Genomic DNA, 22278 nt, shown 5'->3' with positions numbered 1-22278 from the left:
CAAAAAACTTGGATCCAAGTATCTTAAGAGAGTTTCAGACTGAACAGACAGCAAATCTGCAATAGAAGCGTAACAGAGCAAAGTACAGCATCACAAGGCTTAGGAATTTATGATGAGTATTGCCACTGTCTTCAGCAAAGCCAAAATTTTACCTCTGCAGTATTTTCTCCCTGGCTGTCTGTCAGTCTTTCTCCCACAAGTCCTTACACATTGCTTCTGTTTCAGTCGCTGAATATAAACAAACTAGTTTCCTTTTATCTCCCAACTATTTAAAGTAAATTAAATATGATGTGCAAATAACCATAACCTAAATGCATGTAATGTATAAAATACCCACATGTAGGAAAGCAATGTAAGAAAATATACATAAAAACAAAAGAAAGATGTTACACCACTGTTTTTCATATAGGACTTGTGAATCTTTGAATCATATTATTCTATCTGTATAATCAAGCAATATTTCCTTTGTTCTTACTTACTGTGCAGATAATTAATATATAAAACATTTCATTCTACTTTGTTAGTAACCACTCCTAATGACACGACCCATCCTTTCATAAGCAATTTGAAAACCACCACTTACTTGACACGCATGGCTGGACACAATCATAATCACTGCGGAGGACGCTGAAGAAAAAATTACTGCTAAGCCTTTATTTTTGTTAATATGCCCAATCAACTCAGTATCCCACCATATTTATCCACAGTCACTAACACTAATCTTCAATCACTCTTACCAGATGGAGCAAGGAGCCTCCTGAGGAAATGAGCGTATGAGGGTCGGCACCATCCTTCAATAGCCGTAGCACTGAAATATAAAAGAAAAGAGGAACAAGAATTAATGCAGCAATATACCCAATTCTGAGCTGCTGATAGCCTGATTCTTCATCATCTTCATTAACAGATTTAATAATATATGCAAACCTCTAAGATAACATTTGCAAAACTATCATGACAGCATTTCCCATCTCATCTATTTTAATGGCTAGACCTGGAAGCATAGGACCTTTGATAATGATGTTAACTATGAACAATATCAAGGCCTTCTCAAGAAGAAAGATGAGGATATTTAGTTCTGTATATAGGGGTGGTGAGGGGAAAGCTAGAAGAGAGACTGTGTCTCAAAGTCAAAATTACCTGATTAGTTCATGTGGTAGCACAATCAAAGTCAACTGATTTTATTTTCTTTTGCAGAATTCCCATGAGACCTATTGGTTTTTTCAGTAAATGATTGAGACCAGTGTTCATAATTTATATCACTTGAAATTAATCTTCATGCCACAGCTAAGCGAACTGCACTCAATTCCACCTCTACAGTGCATTGTCAGATCACTGACGCAGCGTAATTCTTAAAATGATATTTTGGAGTTGAATTCCACTCCTAGTTACATGTATCAAAATCCCTTTGAAATGAAAGTAGGCATTTAAATGCAAGCAGAAAACAATCCTGCATATTGGTGCTCCTTCAAGTATGAAAATTCAGTGCTTTTTTCCCCTTGGTCTTTACTGCCTCTATAACCTTTCCACTTGGAATTAAAGCATTGACTGACTCATGCCATCAGTGCTGATTCCTGGAGCAGGATTGCATAGTGACAATGCCAGACATTATCAGAGGAATTCACCCCTGTATTGCACCCTTTTCTTCATTCAGCTGATATAAAGAACCCTTTTAAAAGGCCTCCACGCAGGAGAATTACCGTCAATAGTGTTAACTCTATAGGAACACAGTTGGTTCTACCTCCTTCATCATATGGAAATCTTGGTTTTAATTTCTATTTAAAAACATGGATGGAGTTGTGGAAGGCCTGCACAGAACCCTGAAGGTTCAAATTCCCCAGAAATCTGCACTGCTGCAACATCTGTCATATGGGAGGGCCATAAATCTGTCTCAAAGCTGCTCTAACTTCTGTGGATCCGTCAAGAGACTAAACCATCTCTTCCCTGCCCACGCATCTTTTTGTGTTTTCCTTCTCTTAGGGATATCTTTTAACTCCAGGTTTTTTCATTGTACATTTAAACTTCTTACTGCCTTCAAACATATAGCTGACCTATTTTAAACTGATCAGATTTCTTTTCAAATACTGACAATTTACACAAGCAATATCTTCTGAAAATGTTGAATTGTTTTCCATCAGGTGTTCTGGAAAAATTCAGCCTGAAGAAGAAAATTTAGCTAAATGGTAGCATTAAAATGAAAGCAGACCATAAATTCAGAAAGACTTGACACCATCATTATTAAATGCTTCACACACAGTAAACACATAGGCATAGAGAGCACATACATACAGTACTTACACACATCCATTTAATCTTTTTCTCTTTTTTAAACTTTGAAAATCAAAAATCAATCCAAACCATTATAAAATTCATCCTTTATGAATAGTTCTATGGTACCTACTTTACGTCACCCAAGGTTTTGCTTCATTTAATTTACATAACCGTAAAAGACTTATGTTCTGGCAAATGCCATTTTGAAAGCTAACTACTATTAGAAGGCACTGCTGTCCCCAGCATAACCATTAAAAGTAGAAGCGGAACATTAAGTAACATGGATTAAATGAGCTGTACAACAACCGTCAAGCGAGATGAAAAACACTGAAGGAGAGGGGGAGGGTGGAGAAATACTCAAAAGTTTTCATAACCTTGCAAAAAGTGGATGAATGACAAAAAAACAAAGGACTTCTTTCTGCTCTCAGATACAGAAATCCAATACTGAAGGATGCAATTGTCCTCATCCACACAGAGCCCATTAAAAATAAATGTTCAAAACTAAGTTCCTTCCTTTTCCTACTTCTATTACCTAAATTGCTGATCATAAATGGAGACATTTCCTCTACCTCAGGTTCTACTGGGTGTAGACCTTATTTTGAATCTCCCCTCCTTAAATAGATGTGCAATTACATCCCCAAGAGTTGATATTTTTGATATTCGTATGCTGTGCAGTTTTCTTTGTAGGCCAGAAAATAAGAATTCTGTATCACAAAGGATTTTTTTCAGGCTCCAAAAGTAATTTAATTCTGCCAATCCTGTCAGGATTTCATCTTAACAAATTAATATTTAAAGTCGTTCCCCTTCCTGCATCTCTGTTTTTCGGGGGGGAGGGAGGGGGAATAAATCCCACCCATTCCAGTCTCTAAGCCACTAATACAGTGTTTTTATGTAACATTCTTTCTTATAGACTCTGCACATGGCTTAACCATGTAAACTATGGTTTCACCCACAAAGAAATATTCATTTGCAAATGTGGAGATTAAAGCAGATAGTCCTTAAAAGTGTGGTTCACAGGAATTATTAAACTACCATAATTCTGTTCTCAAGGAGATTTTAACTAATGACATCAGCTGGAATATATCATTCTTTGAAAATGCTGCTTTTATGGTTTAGTTTCACAGCCTGCCCTGCTGCCAAAAAAGGGGAAAGCATGCTCTCCACTGCATGCTCTACTCTTCCCTTGTGCCAGCTCTCCCCACTCATGCAGCTGCACACTCAGCTAGACCAGTAAGTTTTTTTATTATTATTATTATTATTATCATTTGGAGGGGTCAGAGTTAGTTTTCAGCACATCAACACGGCTGACTGCATAACTGCATAATCACAGAGGACACAAACGCATAGGTCGGGTGGAGGCAGAGGAGGCACACAGCATTTTCATGGCAACACAGTCTAACATTGTCTAAGGTTGATAATGAAATCATATTGTTCAGCTGCATTTTCGCAAGATGAGATGAGCTGACCAAGCAGCCAGCCTAAGGCCCTGCTCCCTTCCCTCATTCACAAAAGGCCATACACACCATTTACCTCTGCCTACTTCTGCCTCTGGGAACGGACTCAAACAGCAGAAAATAATCCCAGCAATAATAAAGTGGATAATTTCTTGTTGGGTCATTGAGACGAACTCACTCACCACAGGTCTTGGGAGCACCAAAACAGGCAAAGGCAGAAAATGAAAACCTCTTCCTTTTGGCAGGACACATGACAAGGTCAGAGTGTTGGGAAGCTGCAGATCTAAAAACATTCCACAAGAGTTTCATCTGGAGCCTAAGACAGTTAGTAACCAAGTGACAGAAAAACAGTGGCTACTTGGGTATACAAAATACAGGCAATTTGTTGAGTCTTTTGCCTCCATCAAACCCCCAGAGACTTGGTTCTTTACAGAATGGCTTTGCAAAATGAAGTAATGTGTTTTCGGACCCATTTAGCGACACGTTACTGTTGAAAGTGAAAAAAAATGACAGGCCATTTCTAGATCTGAGACTTTCTGACTTAGTAAAAATACAAAGTAACCACCCACCTTAAATCCCTAAAATGATAACAATGAATGGTCTTGCCTTGCTTTCTTTACTCCCAGGAGAAACACAGCAAGATTACATCACAAAATATTAATAAATAAACTGCAAGCTTAATTATAGTCCATAACTCTAATTTATGTCCATAAACAAATGATTAGGTTACATATAAAAATTAAGGGTAAGTGGGTAAGAACTCAGAAGTTCTTTTCTTTGCCTGGCTTATTTTTTCTCATTATTGCACATAGCTTCATCAGTGCTATAAGAAATGCACATCATGAAGACTACCAGAGTAGTATATGTGAACTCTCATTTCAACTGGGCAGGAGTCTTTGTTCTCAACCAGAATTATTTGCTACATTCCTCAGCACACAAAGTCAACTAAAAAAACCCTTCCTCTTTCCTTGAATTCACCTCCCCACAAAAAATAAAAATAAATTAAAAAAAAACAAAGAAAAGGAGATCACAAAAGCAAAATCCCCCTCCCCAATACGGAATTCACTTAGGTCATTCACTGAAGACTTTACTAGTCAGTAAGAAAATCTTTACCATATGTTCAATTTTTCCTTTTCATAGGACTACTCTAGTTACTCCTAGGACAGTTTGGGATCAATAGCTCCAATGAGGGAAAGTCATAGATAACTATATTCCAGAAGTCCTATACATCTTTTAATTAGTGCCCTTTTTATGGAAGTTTTCACAGGGCTTGCTTTTAAAACTTTTCAGACCAGAAGCTGACATTTATTTGAAACAAAATATTTGAGAGTAAAATTTTCAGTAAACTCTCAAGCCTTTCCTTTGGTTTGCGTGTCCAAAGATGTCCATCCATTCTTCTGATGTCTTTTAGATTTGCCAAACAAAATTATCAGCTGCTTAATGTAGAACTGATACAATCCTTCACAAGCCATATTACCTAACAAAAGTGTTTCAAAAAGCTCTGAAGATATAAAGTCAGTCTCCCAACTGTAAAGAAAGAGAACAATTAAGGTAGCCCTTTATACATACCTTATGTTACTATTTTAACTAAATGACTCTGGATGAGCTGAAAAGCTCTCCACAAGCCACTAACTGTATTGAATAGATTACAATTTATTATGTAGCCCTATAGCCCAGTAAAGACAGCAATGCCATGCTTGCTACCAGCCACAGACCTTGTACTGACTTTGCAAAGTCTCAGGACTTAGGCTCTCAGGCTTATTTTGTCTGGGCTTTTCTTAGTTTGCTTGGAGCTTAGTTTTAGCTTATTTAATGAGCCGGTAACAACCACCTAACTTGTTTTATTTTTGCTCAACTTTGGTTAACAAAGTTAATGCTGTGTAATGTCTACTGTTAATAAATTTGATATATATATGAATAACAAGTAGTTATGCTATGCTATATAGAATAGCATTTAGCTATTCTAGCATGTAGGGCTATCTATGACTCTAAAATATGCTACAGACTAAAGGAGTACAAAACTGGGGTGACAGCAGAGTATTGGAGGTGTGGGCATAAGATGATACCAGAGGTTCCAGGACTATTGACAGCTCACTTGCAGTCAGTTACTGATGTCAATACAAACTTAGGAGTTGGACAAAACCAGTTTTAGTAGTAACAGAAAAGACAAGTATCTAACATATGTAAAACACACCATTGGCCATCTGGTGTGTTGAATATGCGTAGATGTTTCTATCAGCCATTCCTCTGGGAGCAGCAACTAGCTAGTGTAAACTTTGTCCTTGTTAATGTTTATTTCTGTTCTCTTTAGTTTATAGAGAATAAATCTGGTTGGAAGGCTCTACTTGTTTGTTATGTACTGAAACGCAACTCTAACTGCTGAAGCCTAGCTAAGACCATGCTGTTGCTGAAAAGGATTATCCTGTTCTCCTCCTGCTTCAGGCTGCAGGTTTCCACCACTTCCCTTGTGCTGGCACATGCCAAAGATTAGTTTTCAACCAGATCAACAATCTGGGTATGTGGCAGAGGGATAGGGAGAATGGGGTAGCCACTACTTTCAGCCAAAACTGGAAGCAGTTTGGGCGTAAGCTGATCATGAAACTGTACCACTGGACAACAGAAGTGATATTGGATGAAGAGGAAAAAACCGTATTTCTACCATCAGTAGACAAGGAATTGTCATATTTTGCCCTTTCCTTGCTACACAACCAGACCTTTGGTTCCAAGCTGCTATTTCAAACTTGGTACAGATGAAACACTTAGAATTCTTGCCACCTTCATGCCTCTTTAGTATTCTTCTCTTATTCCAGTCACACTTCATTTTCAGCTTCTATCAAAGGTAGTTATGAAAAAACTGTTATACAAATCAACTGTTTATGAGAGCAGATGAACATCAACCTCTGGTAAGTTATTCTTAATCAGAACAGCAAATGAAATCAAGCAAGATGTCATAAATTTTTGACGAATGCGGTCTTAGAACAATACGTACCTTGATACCTTCACTATGAAGAGTTTAAAAGGAAATTTTAAAATTCAAGTAGCATTACTGGTAGATTTAATCATCCTTGTCATTTGTCTTGTTTACCTAGTGCAAACACATTTAGAAGCAATACTGTTAGTACACCGTAACTAGTGAGATTGCTGACACTTTCCTTCAAAGCAAGCTCTACCTCTTGGTTTACAGTGCTTATTCAGAGCAGTCATGCCCTTACTGCCTTGTTCAAGCAACTGAGCCAATCCCACTGCTCTTCCATCCTTGAAATATTTCCAGTAATCACCGTCAACATCTGCCAAACTTGTTCAAACCTCATCCTACTTTTCATTTCTGAAGAATAATTACATTCTTGGAACTAAATTCCCACCTTCACTGCATAAAGATTAAAGACAACAAACCATAAAGGAAATAAGAACATCTGGACAACTAAGGGTTATGTCTTTCACAGGAAGCAGAAACTGAGGTAGGAAAGAGACTTCTTCCATACTGACTGAATTTGAGAATGTTAGCCTTGCTAGCCAAGCTATATTGACCACCGTTGAACAGAGCACTGATTGGGATAAGACTGATGCTTCCATTCTCCCCGGCAAAGAGTTTATATTTTTTCAGGCAGCCAGAAATCAGAATATGATGGCCCCAAAGCAACTAAGCTATCAATTCTTTGCTGAATTTGAAAGCACGATGTGAATTGTCAGGCTGATTTTTGAGCTCCATTCAACATAGTGTTATCTTTAAAAGAAACAAACCAAACCACCGTTGAAATGAACTGACAGGGATAATCCTACACCCTCAGGTGACACCTCTTCCAGGTTTAGTGTTAGGCCCTGGTCTCCTGATCACAACACACGTTAGTTTTCTCCCATGCTCTCTTTGTGCAGAAATCAATCAGACCTCAAGCTTGGAAGTGGTTCATCAGATAGATCACTCCCCTGCACAAATGAACTTTAAGCAGCACAGGTAAGCACATGTCAAGTTAGATCTATTCTCTTCTGCATAGTCCTCTGTTACTTTCCCACTAAGCCTTGCACCCTCAACTGTTCTTCTACTTTCATGCTTAGGCATTCAACAACCCTGACAGCATCACACTTACACGTTACTACTCTGGAAGTCTAGAGCAGAGCCCTCCTGTTATCTGAGATGCCTTGAACTGGAAAACCATGTAAAAATGATGGTTATATCTCAGATTACATATTGATACTAAGTCAAAGCCAAATGAGAACCTTGAGGACGGTTCACCCCGTGGGGCAGGTATTTCTAGCAGTACATATGTAGCCAGAATAATTCACCAGTTTAGGGTCTACCATTATTTAATAACTGCTTTCATTTCCTCTCTTTCATTTCATTTCTATATTCATTTCTATATGTATGAAATTTACAGTGCAGTCTGTGCCTGCACTGGGAAATACTGAGGCCACAAATTGAATGGCCTAAAAAAACACTAGTGTGTGCCCTTACAGTGCCCAAGCACAGTGATACAAATTAATATCTTTACACAAAGATGACAATGAGCAGCACTCAAATGTGACATGCCATGAGTTAAGTTGTGGTGTGGTGTGGTAGTCCACATATCTGAAAAGACAGACACTCACATGAAAAAAACGGTGTGGGCTCAGATCATTTCAAAGCAACAAGATTTAAAATTAACTGGGCCATGTTACCTAACATCTAAATCTGACTTTTTTCTCTCTCTTTTTCTTTGTAAGAAATTTATTTCTAAAGACTTGTTTTCTTTCTTTTTTTACTTCACAGTATCCAACTCCTTCCTGCTATAGTTACTTTTTCAAACAAAAGGACCCTAATCTACATCATTTACATGGAAATACTTGCACTGACAGTATCTAGGTTCATGCCAGAGTGAGAGGAAAGACAGATATCTCAACCACAATAACTTAAAGAAGGTTGGAAGTAGCAGTTCAGTTCCATTACTCAAAGACATTGCTTCAGGGGGCACACCACCAGGGCACTAGCCACAGAGGTGATTGTGTTTGCTTCTGTTATTGAATTAACTCTTTCAGAGCTAGGCCAGGTCATAACGGGAAAATTGCTGGGGTAAGGTCTGTCTTATTAGGTTATAAAGCTGCATGTTTTTACCTCAGTGAAACTAAGAACTATATATATTACAGAGGTATTGCTACAACAGTTTATGCTACCTCACAGAATAACACATGCTTAACTAAAAATAATGCTTTTATCAGCATAGCTAATAGCACAGCAGGGGTTTTGCCAGGGTAGCTATGCCCCAAGCCAAAACAGCTGTGTCATCAAAAGCTGGTAGCACGGACCTGACTGAATTCTGAATTTCTACTAATGAGGTAAAATTACAAGAAAAACAAAGCTTTTTAAAATTTACCATAAGATGAGCACTCTAAAATTAATCTTAGGGGGAAAGTGGTTGATCACATAATAAATTTAAAGAAGGTTTTTCCAAAGTTTTCACCTCAAGCTAGTTCATATGAGTTTATATCTCAGGGTAAAAAAGACAAAAAAACAAAAAAAAACAAAGAACCTAATAGTTTAGCATTTGGATAATCTCTTATATTCTATAAGCTCATCTATATTTTATCTGGCTTTCATGTGTAGGCTCTTCTGAGGGCCTTGAGAAAGGTAACTAAAAAAGAAAAAAAGTGATAACATTATCAATAGGCTACAGTTGGTTATACAAAAGCTCACATCCCACTGGGAATATCTGAGGAACATCTGTCAATTTAAAAGCTTTTAAAATTACATGTGTAGGATAACTCTTCTGCTATAGATACACCTGGTTGCACATTGAAATGTTTGTGGAATTGAATACAAAGTTTCAGATCCATACGACATTTTACTAAATATGTTAATTTCAGATTTTACAAGTTTCCAATTCTATATTCATTAAATGATGGACACTAAAACACACGTCAGCAGAAGAACTCATTCAGTGGTCAGTATTACCCATTCTTGTCTATCTTAAAGCCAATTCTTGCCTACCTTAAAGCCAGCAGCTATCTTCTTACAGCTTGAAAAATTATTCCCAGTGTAGATTAATTTGGAAAACCATTGCCATCACATGCTTTTCCCTACTGTAGCAATGAAAGTTAAAGAAAACTCAAATTTTCTGCTGAATAGGCTGTATACTCTCTGTGATTCTGTGATCATTTACATTGAACCCATACCAATATTACTTAATTGGCCTAAATCAAATTACTTCTGACTTACATTCCATATGAAGTGAGACTCAATCCCCCTCTTAGCTCTCCTGCCATGCAGAGCAAGTTTATGCCAGCTGTTTTACAAGCACTGTGAGCAAGTCATTATGATCTGTATTAGAGATCTTCAAGGATAACAAGCTATTACCCTGCTAAGCAGCTGCCAAATGGTACTAATTACCAACTGTAGACCACTGGCTGTGTAGATTTTGTGTGTATAGTGGAATTCCCAGGGTGTATACAAGGAAACAAACAAAAAACAGACAGTACAGAACAAACTGTGGACATTAACTATCTACACATTAATCCAAAATAGTTGTGCATATGGCATATGAGTTGCCAGGGCTATCAAGGAAACATCTGGTTTCAGAAATATCTCACCATTTGACACATTTGGCTCAAGCACCCCCTTTCACACAGTGTAGTCTGTGACAGTTTACACTGTCAGTCTAAACTGGAGATGCTTCGCTGTTGTTCATGCTTCCAGCCATCTCTGGATGGAGATCCACTCCTTCCCTCTACCTTGCCCAGCAGTGGCATGTGTCTGACCATCATGAGCTGGTATGGGGAGCTAAACCAGCTGCAGGTTAACCTTATGAAAGACGGTTTTCAGCTGATTTAGCTCCCAGAACTGGCTTACTTCAAGCAGAGCATAAAGGAAAGAGCAAGGAAAGAGAGGGCAGAAAGCAGAGGAACCCATGGCAACCCCAATTTAGCTTAGCTTTCAATTGTGTTAGAAACACACTCTGCAAGTGTCACTGGATATTGTATGTATCCTTAGGCTACTGTCAAAATTATGTCAATGGCTCCCAGTTGCCTGCATGCTCCCCTCCCTTTCTTTGCATCAGCCCCGTCGGTTACACAACAGCAAGGTGACTCAATTCAGTGAGCTGACACAGCAGGTAACTCTTCATTTCCGGGGGTGGTTCATTCTGCCTTGGATCAGTTTGCTGAACTGACTTGCTCTGCAGCCACACAATTGCTAGATCTGATACAAGGACCATGCAGCCAGAGCTGTGGTAGGAACAGGCTTGTAAAAATACAAATGCAAAATTCTAAATTAGAAAATACAAAACAAAAAACACTGGCATAACATCCAATGAATATAGAGGTACACCAGAATAAGCATGCATTTTATTGATATAACTTGACTCTCTACTGAGAAATGCACTCACCTTGCAGAAGTGCCTTTCTACTGATGTCCCTACACTCATATCTGAGTGCATAGTACAATTTCAATTAAAGCAGTGTGACTGCAGTGATCTGGTTCTTGTTTTTTTAGACAAATCATCACATACAGAAGGCCACTACATAGTGTAATCAGTATAATATTTCCCCAAACTTTCAATTTGCTGCTTCCCCTTATGATAGTTTTAATGTAACCATTAAGTAGGTGCTGGAAGAAGACCACCATAACAAACTTTCATTAACACTTGCCCTTATCATTTGGGTAACTCTCAGTTTCTACTCACAAATCACTTCAATTGGCCTGCTATTTTTCCTTGTATTTTCCTCCCTAATCTTGACACTATCTTTCAGATGATTTCCAGTGATAGTATGCCAATTAATGAAGCCTTTCTATAAGAGCAAGCCTAAAGTGGATTCCTGCCTCCCAAATTCAATATCCTTTTCATTACTGTTATCTTTCACTTAGACAATCTGTATCTATTTTGGATAACATTGGATGCTCTGCAGTCATCAGGTCCCTGGGGGCATCGCCAGCCCCCTTGTCCCTGCTCCTCCTGACCTCTCCCCCAGCCCAGCCCTGGCCCCAGCCCAGCCCAGCCCAGGACCGTCAGTCGCTGCCCCCCAACGCTGCAGAGGTGCCGGCTCCAGCCCCGCCACAGGCTGGCTCTGCCCAGCCATGGGACCCCCGTCCCCATCCCCGCGGCAGTGCCTGACGCCCCCAGGGCTGGGGCTGCCCTGGCCATCCATGGGGCCCTGCTCCCTCAGGGCGGAGGACAGGCCCTGGTGGCCAGCCCCGGCCCGGCCCCACCGGCAGCCTCTGCCTGTGCTGACCCCCCAGCCTCGGGGAGTCCCCAGGCCCCGCAGTGCCCTGTCTTCATTTACCTATATTTGATTAAATTCAAACAATCACCTCATCATGGATTTCAAATCCCACTCACGCTTGACAACAAAGCTTCCACAAATTTCCTGAAAGTAGAATTGTACCTCTGCTATTGCACCCTTGCACTTTGCAAGTCCATGGAATAAAGTGTTCCTGACTAAATTCCTTATTATCCACATATGTCACTTTTAGCACTTTAAAATTTGTGGGCTGTGAGACATTTTCTGGTTGAGGTACAGTCTCCTGTATGGTAACTTTAAATCTACCAGCCCAGTTCAGTCTTTTAATGCTAGTTCCCTTGAAAAAGAAAAATCTGTATTCCTGCTTTGAGGTAGAGCTACCACACTCAGGCAGCTGAAGATGCCAGCAATATAAAGACTTCATCTGATTTCAATCTTCAGTATTTAACATAAAAAAGTCATACAGGGACACAGGAGACTGAAGTGACAGTTTTACAACATTTCATCTAAGTTCATCTTCCAACCAAAGAGGCAAACTGGAAGATGTTCAGTTCTGCATTTAATATCATCAAGTTCACAGAAGGCTAAGCTTGAAGATCAATCTGAGGTAGGGTGAACCTACACTGATTTACTAGTGAAGTATTTGAGGATCTGGAGAATCTAGGGTAAGATGAGGAAAAGCAGACACTCTGTATCATGTTTAGTACTTCATGCCTCTGATACCAGTGAGCTCCTCAGAAGAGCCAAACTACCATGCTAAAGCTGGGACAATCAGTAAACTACAAATCAAATTTAGCTCTACTTGTGAGATGCCAAGCCCGTATGGGTATGGATTGTCATGGTGTGGACTGCAGTTATAGGCAAACCTGTAGAGGACAAAATTATACTCAAGCCACACCTAATATAATTATGTCTTTTTCATGATTGATGAAAGCAAACATCTGACATTTAAGGTGACAGTTTAAGTTGGCTTTGAAGTAGAACGATTGATTGTTCCCCAGTAGGTATCCCTCTGTTTTGCCTGTCCTTGCACTAGGACACTGAGAGTTGGCTTAGCTCAGTACCCTAGTCAACTCAATCCTCTCCAAAATTCAGATACACAAGTTGGAATTGCAGACATCTGGTTCTGATTTACCTTCCCCATTCCCTGCCATATTTAAAGCCTCTACAGCCATCCAATTGCTTGTCTCCCCACCAAACAACCATTAGAGGCTTAAGAGAATTATGCTGCCTCTTGTGGAGGTGGGAGGGCCACATCAGGACCATATGTCAGAAATTCAGCAATCACATGTCTGTGGTTACTATCTTCAACTAACTTATTGACTACATAGGAAAACATACACTCAATTTCAGGAGTGGATGAAAATACACTGTAAATAACCCCCAGCAACAATACAGGCTGGGGACTGACTGGCTGGGGAACAGCTCTGCAAGAAAGGCCCTGGGGGACAGCAAGCTGGGCATGAGCCAGCAGCGTACCCTGGCTGCAGAGATGGCCAACAGCATCCTGGGCTATATCAATTGGCACAGAGAGTTGATTGAGGGAAGTGATTATCTCCCTCTATCTGGCACTCATTAGACCACATCTACAGTACTGTGTCCAGTTTTGCAGACTTCAATACAAGAAGGACTTTGATTAAGTGGGGCAAGTTCAGTAGAGGCCACCACAACGGTTGGGGGCTGGAGCAGTTGCTCTGTGAGGAGAGGCTGAGGGAGCAGCACTTGTTCAGCCTGGAGAAGAGACAGCTTCAGGAAGAACTAATAGCAGCCTGCCAGTACCTATGAGGAGGTTATTGAGAAGACAGAGCTAGGCTCATCACAGTGGTGCACGGCAGGAGGACAAGACACATGAGCTGAAACAAAAGTATCCATTCAACAGGATGTAAGGAAAACCTTTCTCACCATAGGAAGAGTCAGGCAGTGGAGAAGGCTGCCCAGAGAGGTTGTGCAATCTCTGTCCTTGGAATTTTTCAAGACCCAACTGGACAGCCCTGAACAACCTGATCTGATCCCACAGCTGACCCTGCTTGGAGCAGGAGTTTTGAGTAGAGACCTCCTGAGGTCCTTTCCAACCTGAGTGATTCTACAACTCAATGAATTCAGCAATCATGAGGTGAACAAGGGAAAGGAGTAGCCCAAATCACATCATCTGACAGAAGAGTGCTTCCCAGTTCCAAGACATACCATGAGTCCATGCTCATATGGAGCCACATGGTAGGTTTGGGCTGCAGTGCTGAGCTACAACTGTAGGGGCACAAACTTCTCAAACGATATGCAATGACAGTTTCTCTTCTGCTCAAACAATCTATGCGCCAGACCTGTAAGTTACATCTGGCACACAAAACTGAGAAATCAAGGAGAAGCCAGAACCCTGTACTAGAAATGCATGTTACCAGTCACCAACAGAACAAGAGATGAGGACTAATCCAAAGAGAATATGCATGTATATAATTAGAATCATATATATAAAGAGAGATAACTAATGCCCATGTAAGCATCAGTGGAACTACATACACATATTTACTTTACATTTGGCCTTTTCCATCCCTATGGTATGGTTTTGAACCATTGCACCCATGAGTTTTTTTTGGGGGGTGGAGGGATGAAGGGGAAAGGGTTTAAACCAAAACAAATCCAACATTCATCCCATATAGGAATCCAGTGAAACCCATGAAGTTCAGATGGGATTTATTAAAAAGTTTACCATGACAGCTGGTGCCCTGTTACAGGATGCTCCTTAGTAGACTATGAAACAAAGCAGCAGTTCACATTTCAGACAGATGCTTCCAGCTTTAAGAAAATTGCAAGTCATATTTACCTATTCTCAATGGGTTAACGTGGAATTCTAGAAAAAACTACCACGATATAACAACAATAGTTGTGATTGCCAAAATCTGGAGCACAGACCCTAGCTCAGTGATTTAATGCTGCAGCTGTCATGTTTGCCTTTTGAGTCTGAATTTAATCAAAACCCTAAACAGTACACAGTGTAAGAATCACCTCCTGCAACCATCTTATTGTTTCTCATGTAGAATCACAGTGTGTACTGCTTCAAGGTCACATATATACTACACTGTAATACACAGTCATTGGAAAAAAACAATGTAAGAAAGCAGTATGCAGCCTCAGGCTGTCAGAATTCTACCTTGAACTGTTTACACAATGCTTAAAATCCATGTTTAAAGCATGACATTTAGAAATATTGTCAATGTTACCTTAACTACTGACCTTCCCACATCTGATCTTGAATGCAATTCACATAAAAATAAAAGCTAGATTACCTATTCCCTTAGATTTGTTGATTGTATTCTTACAAGCTTCAGTTCCTTCCCTGTAATAACCTGTTATTCTGATGGCTGCAAATAACAAAAATCAAGAAGAATCAGTTGTCTATTCATTATGCCATAGAACTTTTTTATTTGTTTCTCTCTTAGAACTATAGAGCTTGTTCTTTGTCAGCTTGATGTGCGAAAGGTTTTAACAGCTAAAGCCCTGCACATCAAGTTATGATACCTAACTGTATTAAGAAAAAAGAATCCATCAATGTATGTGTCAGCAAAAAGAAGGATGACTGAAATAATAAGCAGTATACATACTTGGTGTTTAGAATTTTTACTGAGGAAGGATAGGCTTAAAGAAAACCCACAAAACACTGTACAGATAAACCTAGCTCTGTCTCTTATATACTTGTGTTTTGACTGAGAAAAGTACTGCAATTCAGGCACAAGGAAAGAGCTTAGCAATTAAAAAATATATTTGTTGTATTTAGTAGCTCGGGCTATATTCTACTTTCAGAACTTCTAGAGGAAGTTATTCCCCTTAGTTTTTCCACTTCTAAAAACTTCCAAGAAATATGCTTCTCATTCTTGCAATTAATATGATGGTGATCAGCCCAAGTCTATATGTTGCAGGATCCCCAAATGTGGCCTTTTTCCAGAGTTATGGTTAATATTTCACTAAATCAACATTCCTCTGGTGCAACAATGGAAGTCACTCTGTTGGAAAAGCCTTCTAAAATTAAATCAAGAAATTGAAAATGCTTTAAAGGAACTGCATAGAAATCACCTGGATTTTTAATAAAGAAATGTATTATTCCTTTAAGGGTTTGTTGTTTGAAAAAAGGGGAAACAGAAAAGGTTATTCTCTATTGATTTTTATGCTAGACCAATCTGCGATTGAAATAAAAACATCTTAAGATAAGTGATATTGAAAGTCAAATACAGAAAAGTTTCCCCTTTGAACTGAAATATTACTGGAAATCAATCTGAAGTATAAAAGAGAGATGCACGGAAGGAGAAATCAACTTCAAATTGCACAGGGAAGATTTGATTCTTTCTACCTTTATGTTTCACAAGTACAGACTAATCTTCTGTCATCACAGGAAAATTTCCTTTTAATCAGTGTGACTTCCTACTACATCCAGGGGATGCCAGCAGTACCTGCTACTCAGTAGATGTCCTCTTTCATCAGGGCAGCAGGCTTCTGAATGGTGCTGCTTTACAGCCTTGCATCCCGGTGCATGATGTGAGGAACACCAACTGCAGATCCCCTTTGAAATGAATGGGAAAACTGCCAGATGCTGGTTAGTTGGTTGTTAGTGGCTTAACAACCTTTTATTGGCATCGTAGTGAGTTTGTGAGTGATTAGTCTTGGTGTTGCTTGCTTTTTTGTGTGCCAGAGCATGCTAAAGTGGAAAATTGTTTTTAGTATTACATGGAAAGGAAAGACCTTATGGAGAAAAACAAACGAGACTGATAAACTGAAGAGGGTGCAGATAAGATGTCTGTAAAGATAATCACTTCAGACCAATTATACCCCTAAAAAAACTGGATGTTTATGTAAGGTAATGGTCTTTTGAATAGTTTTGCTTAACATTTTGAATTGTTAAAGCCTTTTGAATTAGATCCTGATCTTGCAAAGTCATGGTCAATTTACATACTGACTATTCCCACTGAAGGAAAGCATTATATCATAGTCCATCAAAAGAAATAGTTGGAATTTTGAAAAAGTGCTCAAAGCTAAATGAATAACAGTCTTAGCAATACCTTTTAGAAAAAAATGTACATATTTTGACAAAGTTTTCCTCATAAATATTACATTCTATGCTTACAATAGAAGCAACATATACAACCACAACTTCTAGTTAACCAAACATGTTCTTGTTTGGATTTATAGAGATAAGATTCAAAAGTAGACTTATCTGTCTACAAACACACATTGCAATGCCTCTGATTTAGAAATCTGGTCTCTAAGGAAAAATCCAAAAGCTACGTTTCTAGAAACTCTGTATAGGAATAACAAAAAGGTATACATTTCAGAGAGGTGATCCACAAATCGCTTAGGGTGAACTTAGAGACCTCCCAAAATCTCAAATAGGAACTGCTAAATTCAAATACATATCTCAGTCTTGATTTCTCAGAGCTTAAATATGTAAAACAGGACTACAAATAGTCTAGAATATACTTCTATTTTCCAAAGAACTAAGGGGAGCTCATTCTTTTCAAAACACAGCTAGTGGTAGAGACGATGACAACATCAAGGTTTTTATACAACAGCTTTTTATGCAGTTAACTTTCTACAGCTTATTATACAGCAAGCAAGATCACCCACATTCAGTGTGTCTCTCAGTCAGGAGATGCGCACCCAAAACAGCCAACAAAGCAATCCAATTCTAGGCTAGCAAAAAAGCACGAGTGACAGCTCTTCTGCCACTTACATGAAGAAAAGGAGGAAACTGTACCTCTGTTTTCTGATGGGACATCTGTTGTGAACACCCCACTAGATCAGCTCCAGTGGATCCGAAATGGAGAGAAGCCTTGTTTCTAGTTCCCTACTGGGTATAAGGAGAGGATAGCTACTTGAATAAGTGTAGTTCTGGGCATGCACAGAAACCAAAATTGCAGCTACAACTGCCTAGGGAGCTTTCAGGACTAAAACAAAAGTAGCCTGGAGAGAAGCACTCCTGGTTAGGCAGTCCACAGGGAGAAGGAAGAGGCTAGATAAAATTCACACCATTAAGCCTATCATTCACTTCAGGGACATATTAAGCTTTTGTTATGTAAGTTTTACTTATTTCAATAAAATAAATCTCATCTATCAGGAATCACACATATTTTTCATAAACAAAAAGTAGCTTAACATACAGTTCTCATCTTGTAGTTTTACCAAATTAATAAAAATGTAAGCACACATACAAAAGAACAAAAAGCACACATGGTATCCTGTAGGAATTCAAATGTATTCACATTTCATCTCCCTGTGATTTTATGATTGCTTTTGAAATGGGCTGCTTTAATTACTTAACATCTGTTACCTAATAACTAAAGGCATTATGTTTCCCTGTGCTGTAACAAAAAGACGCCCTGTGTTGCCAAATTCAGCGCACATGGAACTAAACAAGGTTAACAACCATGCTGAACCTATAGGATTGAAGGTTGACTCTGGTTTGAAGTGTGCCTCAACCTTCTGGGCTTTTGAAACAGCTTCTTCCTCAATGGGTGGATTGAGATGGTTGATTGATGTTTCATTTTTCCATACACAGACTGATTAAGTCACTAGCAGCATGCCTTACAGTCAGCTGTGTCAGTCTTTTCCAAAGTTACAGCCCTATGAGTTCCTAATGCAGAATGCATGTAATTGTCTGTCTTGTCAATATATTCAGTCACAGTATACATTTTTCTTTCCCCTCAAGAGCCCTGATTGTGCAAAACTTTGTGCACTTCATTAATTTCACATGCTGTGAATAGTCCCTTGAGTTCACTATTCAGAGTGGCTAGTACTCAAATCTCTTAAGGATTGGGTCCATCAATATTGAATTGTATAAATTATCATACATATGTATTGTAATTTCTTCTAAAGTGGTACTGAGTAAATCAACATTCATCAACAGTAACTTTCAGATTATCATCTAATTTACAAATTTCTCCCCTAATATAAAGGAAACTAGCTGTAAAATCCAAAATATTTTTATAATGACAAAAAAACCCAAAACTGTTGGTGCATATGTATAGTGAATTCCATACACATTCCCAGAAAAAAAAAGTTTACATGATGTTTAGACTGAGAGTAAACTGTAATTTGCAATTAAAATATATTAAATAATACTAGCAGAATCCTGAACCAAAGCATTACAAATCTTGAGAAAACTATCTGTGTCTTAAATTTAAAAAAAGGACCAAGCATGGTCTTTTGGGGGGTAAGGAAATACAGAGTATCTGATCTCAAATAATTTTTAGCTGCCCTGTAGTTCTGCTTTGAATGATCTTGAATATGTCATTTTTTTAAATTCATCAAGCTGAAATTAGATTTTTTTTTTTGTCCCTCTTCATGATTTCTCTATTCAGAAAATTACTAATAGGTGTGGTTGGCCTCATTTTGTATTAATAGAGTTTTTGACTGAAATTTTCAATTTTTAATTTTGGGGGTTTTCTTTTGCTCTGAAGGTTTCTATACTCATGCTAAACACACTCCAACTGTTTGCTATTTTATCCTGCTCAAGGTTGGAACAAAGCATCCAGAGCTTATTGGCTAATGTGAGAGGGTTTCCCAAAGAGAGCGTAAAACCAAGAGCGCAGCCAGGGAACTAAGAAATGCTACTCAGATTACACAACCTAATCCTGATTCACCAACTGTGTTTGTTTGTCTGGCCTTTATGCTCGTAGTGTAATACATATATAACAATATGTGTATGTATACACATATATGTACATATATATGTATATGTAAAACACCCCAGACATTTAATATTTCTCATAATATCACTTATAAAATTTTACTCCTTTCTCTTCAGAAGACTGTAACAGAAAGAAATAGTCTAAAATCAAAAATACATTGACACACTATAAATATACTATACAAAACAAATGTTAATTAAAGTGCCTTTGAGAGGAGAAGGGAAGGAAAAAAGTGATATTATGTATTTAATCACAAGCAACAAGGTATAAAGATTTTTAAAGGTGGACGTAAACAAGAGTGGGGTATTCTAATTTGGGATGGCATAGAAGATTGATCTGAACTTTCACACAGACTTCTTTTTCTCCTCAACAGTCACCTTTTTAACTCAGGATGGAGGGTTTTTTGCCTAATTTAGTGAAACTCTGGCTTAACAATAAAGATCCAACTTGGCAGATTTAATACCACACAATTTTTTCATCTCTTTCCTACACTTTAAGTACAATCACAATGTGTTCTGTTATTTTGTCACTAACTTTGTTCTATTACTGTCAGTATGTGTTTTTAGTAAATGTACTCTTTTATCTTTCAGTCTCATCTAGTAACAAAGATACCTCTGAACTAGTACTGACACACAAAAAGGCAATCCTCACCCAGCACTTCAGTGACCTTTGAAAACAAGGTATTGCCATGCTCTGAGCCTAGCTTCCTAACTGTTCCTCCTAGCATATGCAAAAAGTAAAAGTATATGTCACCAAAAAATTCCCTGCAATCAGTTTGAGAAGAGATATCTCAGATGTCAAGAGAAGAGGTGTCCCTGGACACGTAGAAAGGTAGCTGAAAGTCAGAATCCCAAGTCTCTTCGACTATAAAAATATTTAGGATGAACAGTTTCTGTTATACATCCTCAGTGATCTTCGTTCCTCAGACCTTCCCCAGTTTCCTGATACCTGGCAACAAACTTCACCTAACGCTTGTCCATGGAGTCTTCTGTTCACAATTCTGTATCTACAGCCCATATCATGGCTCTTGCAGCTTTCTAAACAGACTGTTGGCAACTCTTAAACCTGAGCTCTGAGGATCAGTAAGTTTACCCTAATACGCTTGCCAGGCACAGGCAGTGGAACCCTGTATTTTCCAGACCATCCTGGTAATCAACCAAGCTGTTAGTACCAGAGAAAGATACAACCCTAAAGCATAAACGAGCTTACTGAGGTAAAATACAAAGATAAGAGGCCAGTTACTAGATTTCAAAACAATGCAAGGAAATAAAAACGTGCTTTACTTCATTTCAGTTTCAACCTCTCATACAATCACAGAATCACTGAGGTTGGAAGGCACCTCTGGAGATCATCTGGTCCAACCTCCTTGCTCAAGCAGGGACATCTACAGCAGGTTGCCCAGGTCTGTGTCCAGTTGGGTTTTAGATGACACCAAACTTCAAAATAGCATTAAACCTTCTGAACAGCTAGAGACTGTTCAGAAGTCTAGAGCTAGGGGAAGTGGGTGGGAAACCCTTTTTCTTTCCTGCACTAAGCCACTACTCTGCAGCCAATATACTGGGGCTAGGACCCATTCCTGGGGGATCTCCCCCAGCAGTGGAAACTGCAGCAGTTTCTTCTGCTTCTTACCCCAGCTTTTCCAGGCATCCCATGGCGAGAGAAGGGGGAGTAAGGCTGTCCCCAAACACTATGCTCTCCCACTGCTAAAGGGAAAGGGCCATGCTGGTAGCCCTGCACCAGTACTGAGAAGATGCCAGGCAAGGTGGAAGCAGAGGTGAGGAGGGCTAACTAAAGCAAGCAGAGCCAGGCTCAATGCCAAAGGAAGGGCTTTATATTACAGACGCAGTATTAGCATTAACATCCAATCACTTTGGTATCAGACCCATCTGGAATCACAACACTACCACAGAATCAGCATACTGCCCACGAAAAGGATGAAGTGAACTTTAATTAGATTTAAGGAATCTGCATTCTCCTCCTGACATGCTGATTTTCAAAGGAGTATATCTTCTGTCTCAAGACTGAGTTGTTGGCTCTTTGAGCTTCCTATCCTGACCCTCCATGCCCTATAAGCATGGCAGATTAATGGTATACTTTATGACTGCATTGCAACTTAGTGTTTCCATAACAAAAGATATTACATATACAGCATCTCTGACAGCCTTATGATTTCAGTTACGCTGCAGGATTTCTAAAAGGCTGGGTTACAGAATATTCCAAAAGATGATTGAAAATAAATTCAGTCCTTTAGTTCCCCTCCTCTGTCAGATGTAGGGTACAGGACTGTCACGTTCACTTTTTGATACTGTTTTCATCAGGACAAGTTTACCTGTCAGTTCATAATGCCTAAAGATGCTCAAAAAATCACCTCTTTCAAAGCTGCCATCATTTCCCATTGTTGTCAGTAGCAATAACTCCAGGTTTCCTTTGGGAAGGATGCATATCCCATATTTTCAAGAGGCCAAGCTACCCAGACCTTTTGGGCATGACTATCTTGTATGCTATGCAGAAATACAAGCTCAGATTCACTCAGTTTATTTTCTGATTGCTCAATTCATTTCCTAATTGCTCTTACATGAGGCTAAGCTGATGTGCAGGTTCTGAGCAAATACTGGAGCATACATGTCAGAGAAGAAAATCTGAGCTCACACTAATCATTAATACAGGTGCAAGCACAC

At 39.0% G+C, this 22278-nt stretch overlaps 1 protein-coding gene across 1 annotated transcript in view; it reads right to left on the bottom strand.

The window, feature by feature from the left end:
- MYO16 (myosin XVI) overlaps positions 1–22278 on the bottom strand; it is a 396474-nt gene that overhangs the window by 269909 nt on the left and 104287 nt on the right. The window contains exon 3 of the mRNA XM_067293848.1: positions 738–808. Coding sequence (XP_067149949.1) covers positions 738–808 — 71 coding nt within the window. The remainder of the gene's footprint in view (positions 1–737; positions 809–22278) is intronic.

This window comes from Apteryx mantelli, chromosome 1, assembly GCF_036417845.1.
Source record: "Apteryx mantelli isolate bAptMan1 chromosome 1, bAptMan1.hap1, whole genome shotgun sequence".
Taxonomy (NCBI): domain Eukaryota; kingdom Metazoa; phylum Chordata; class Aves; order Apterygiformes; family Apterygidae; genus Apteryx; species Apteryx mantelli.
This window is presented reverse-complemented; position numbering and strand designations above follow the sequence as displayed.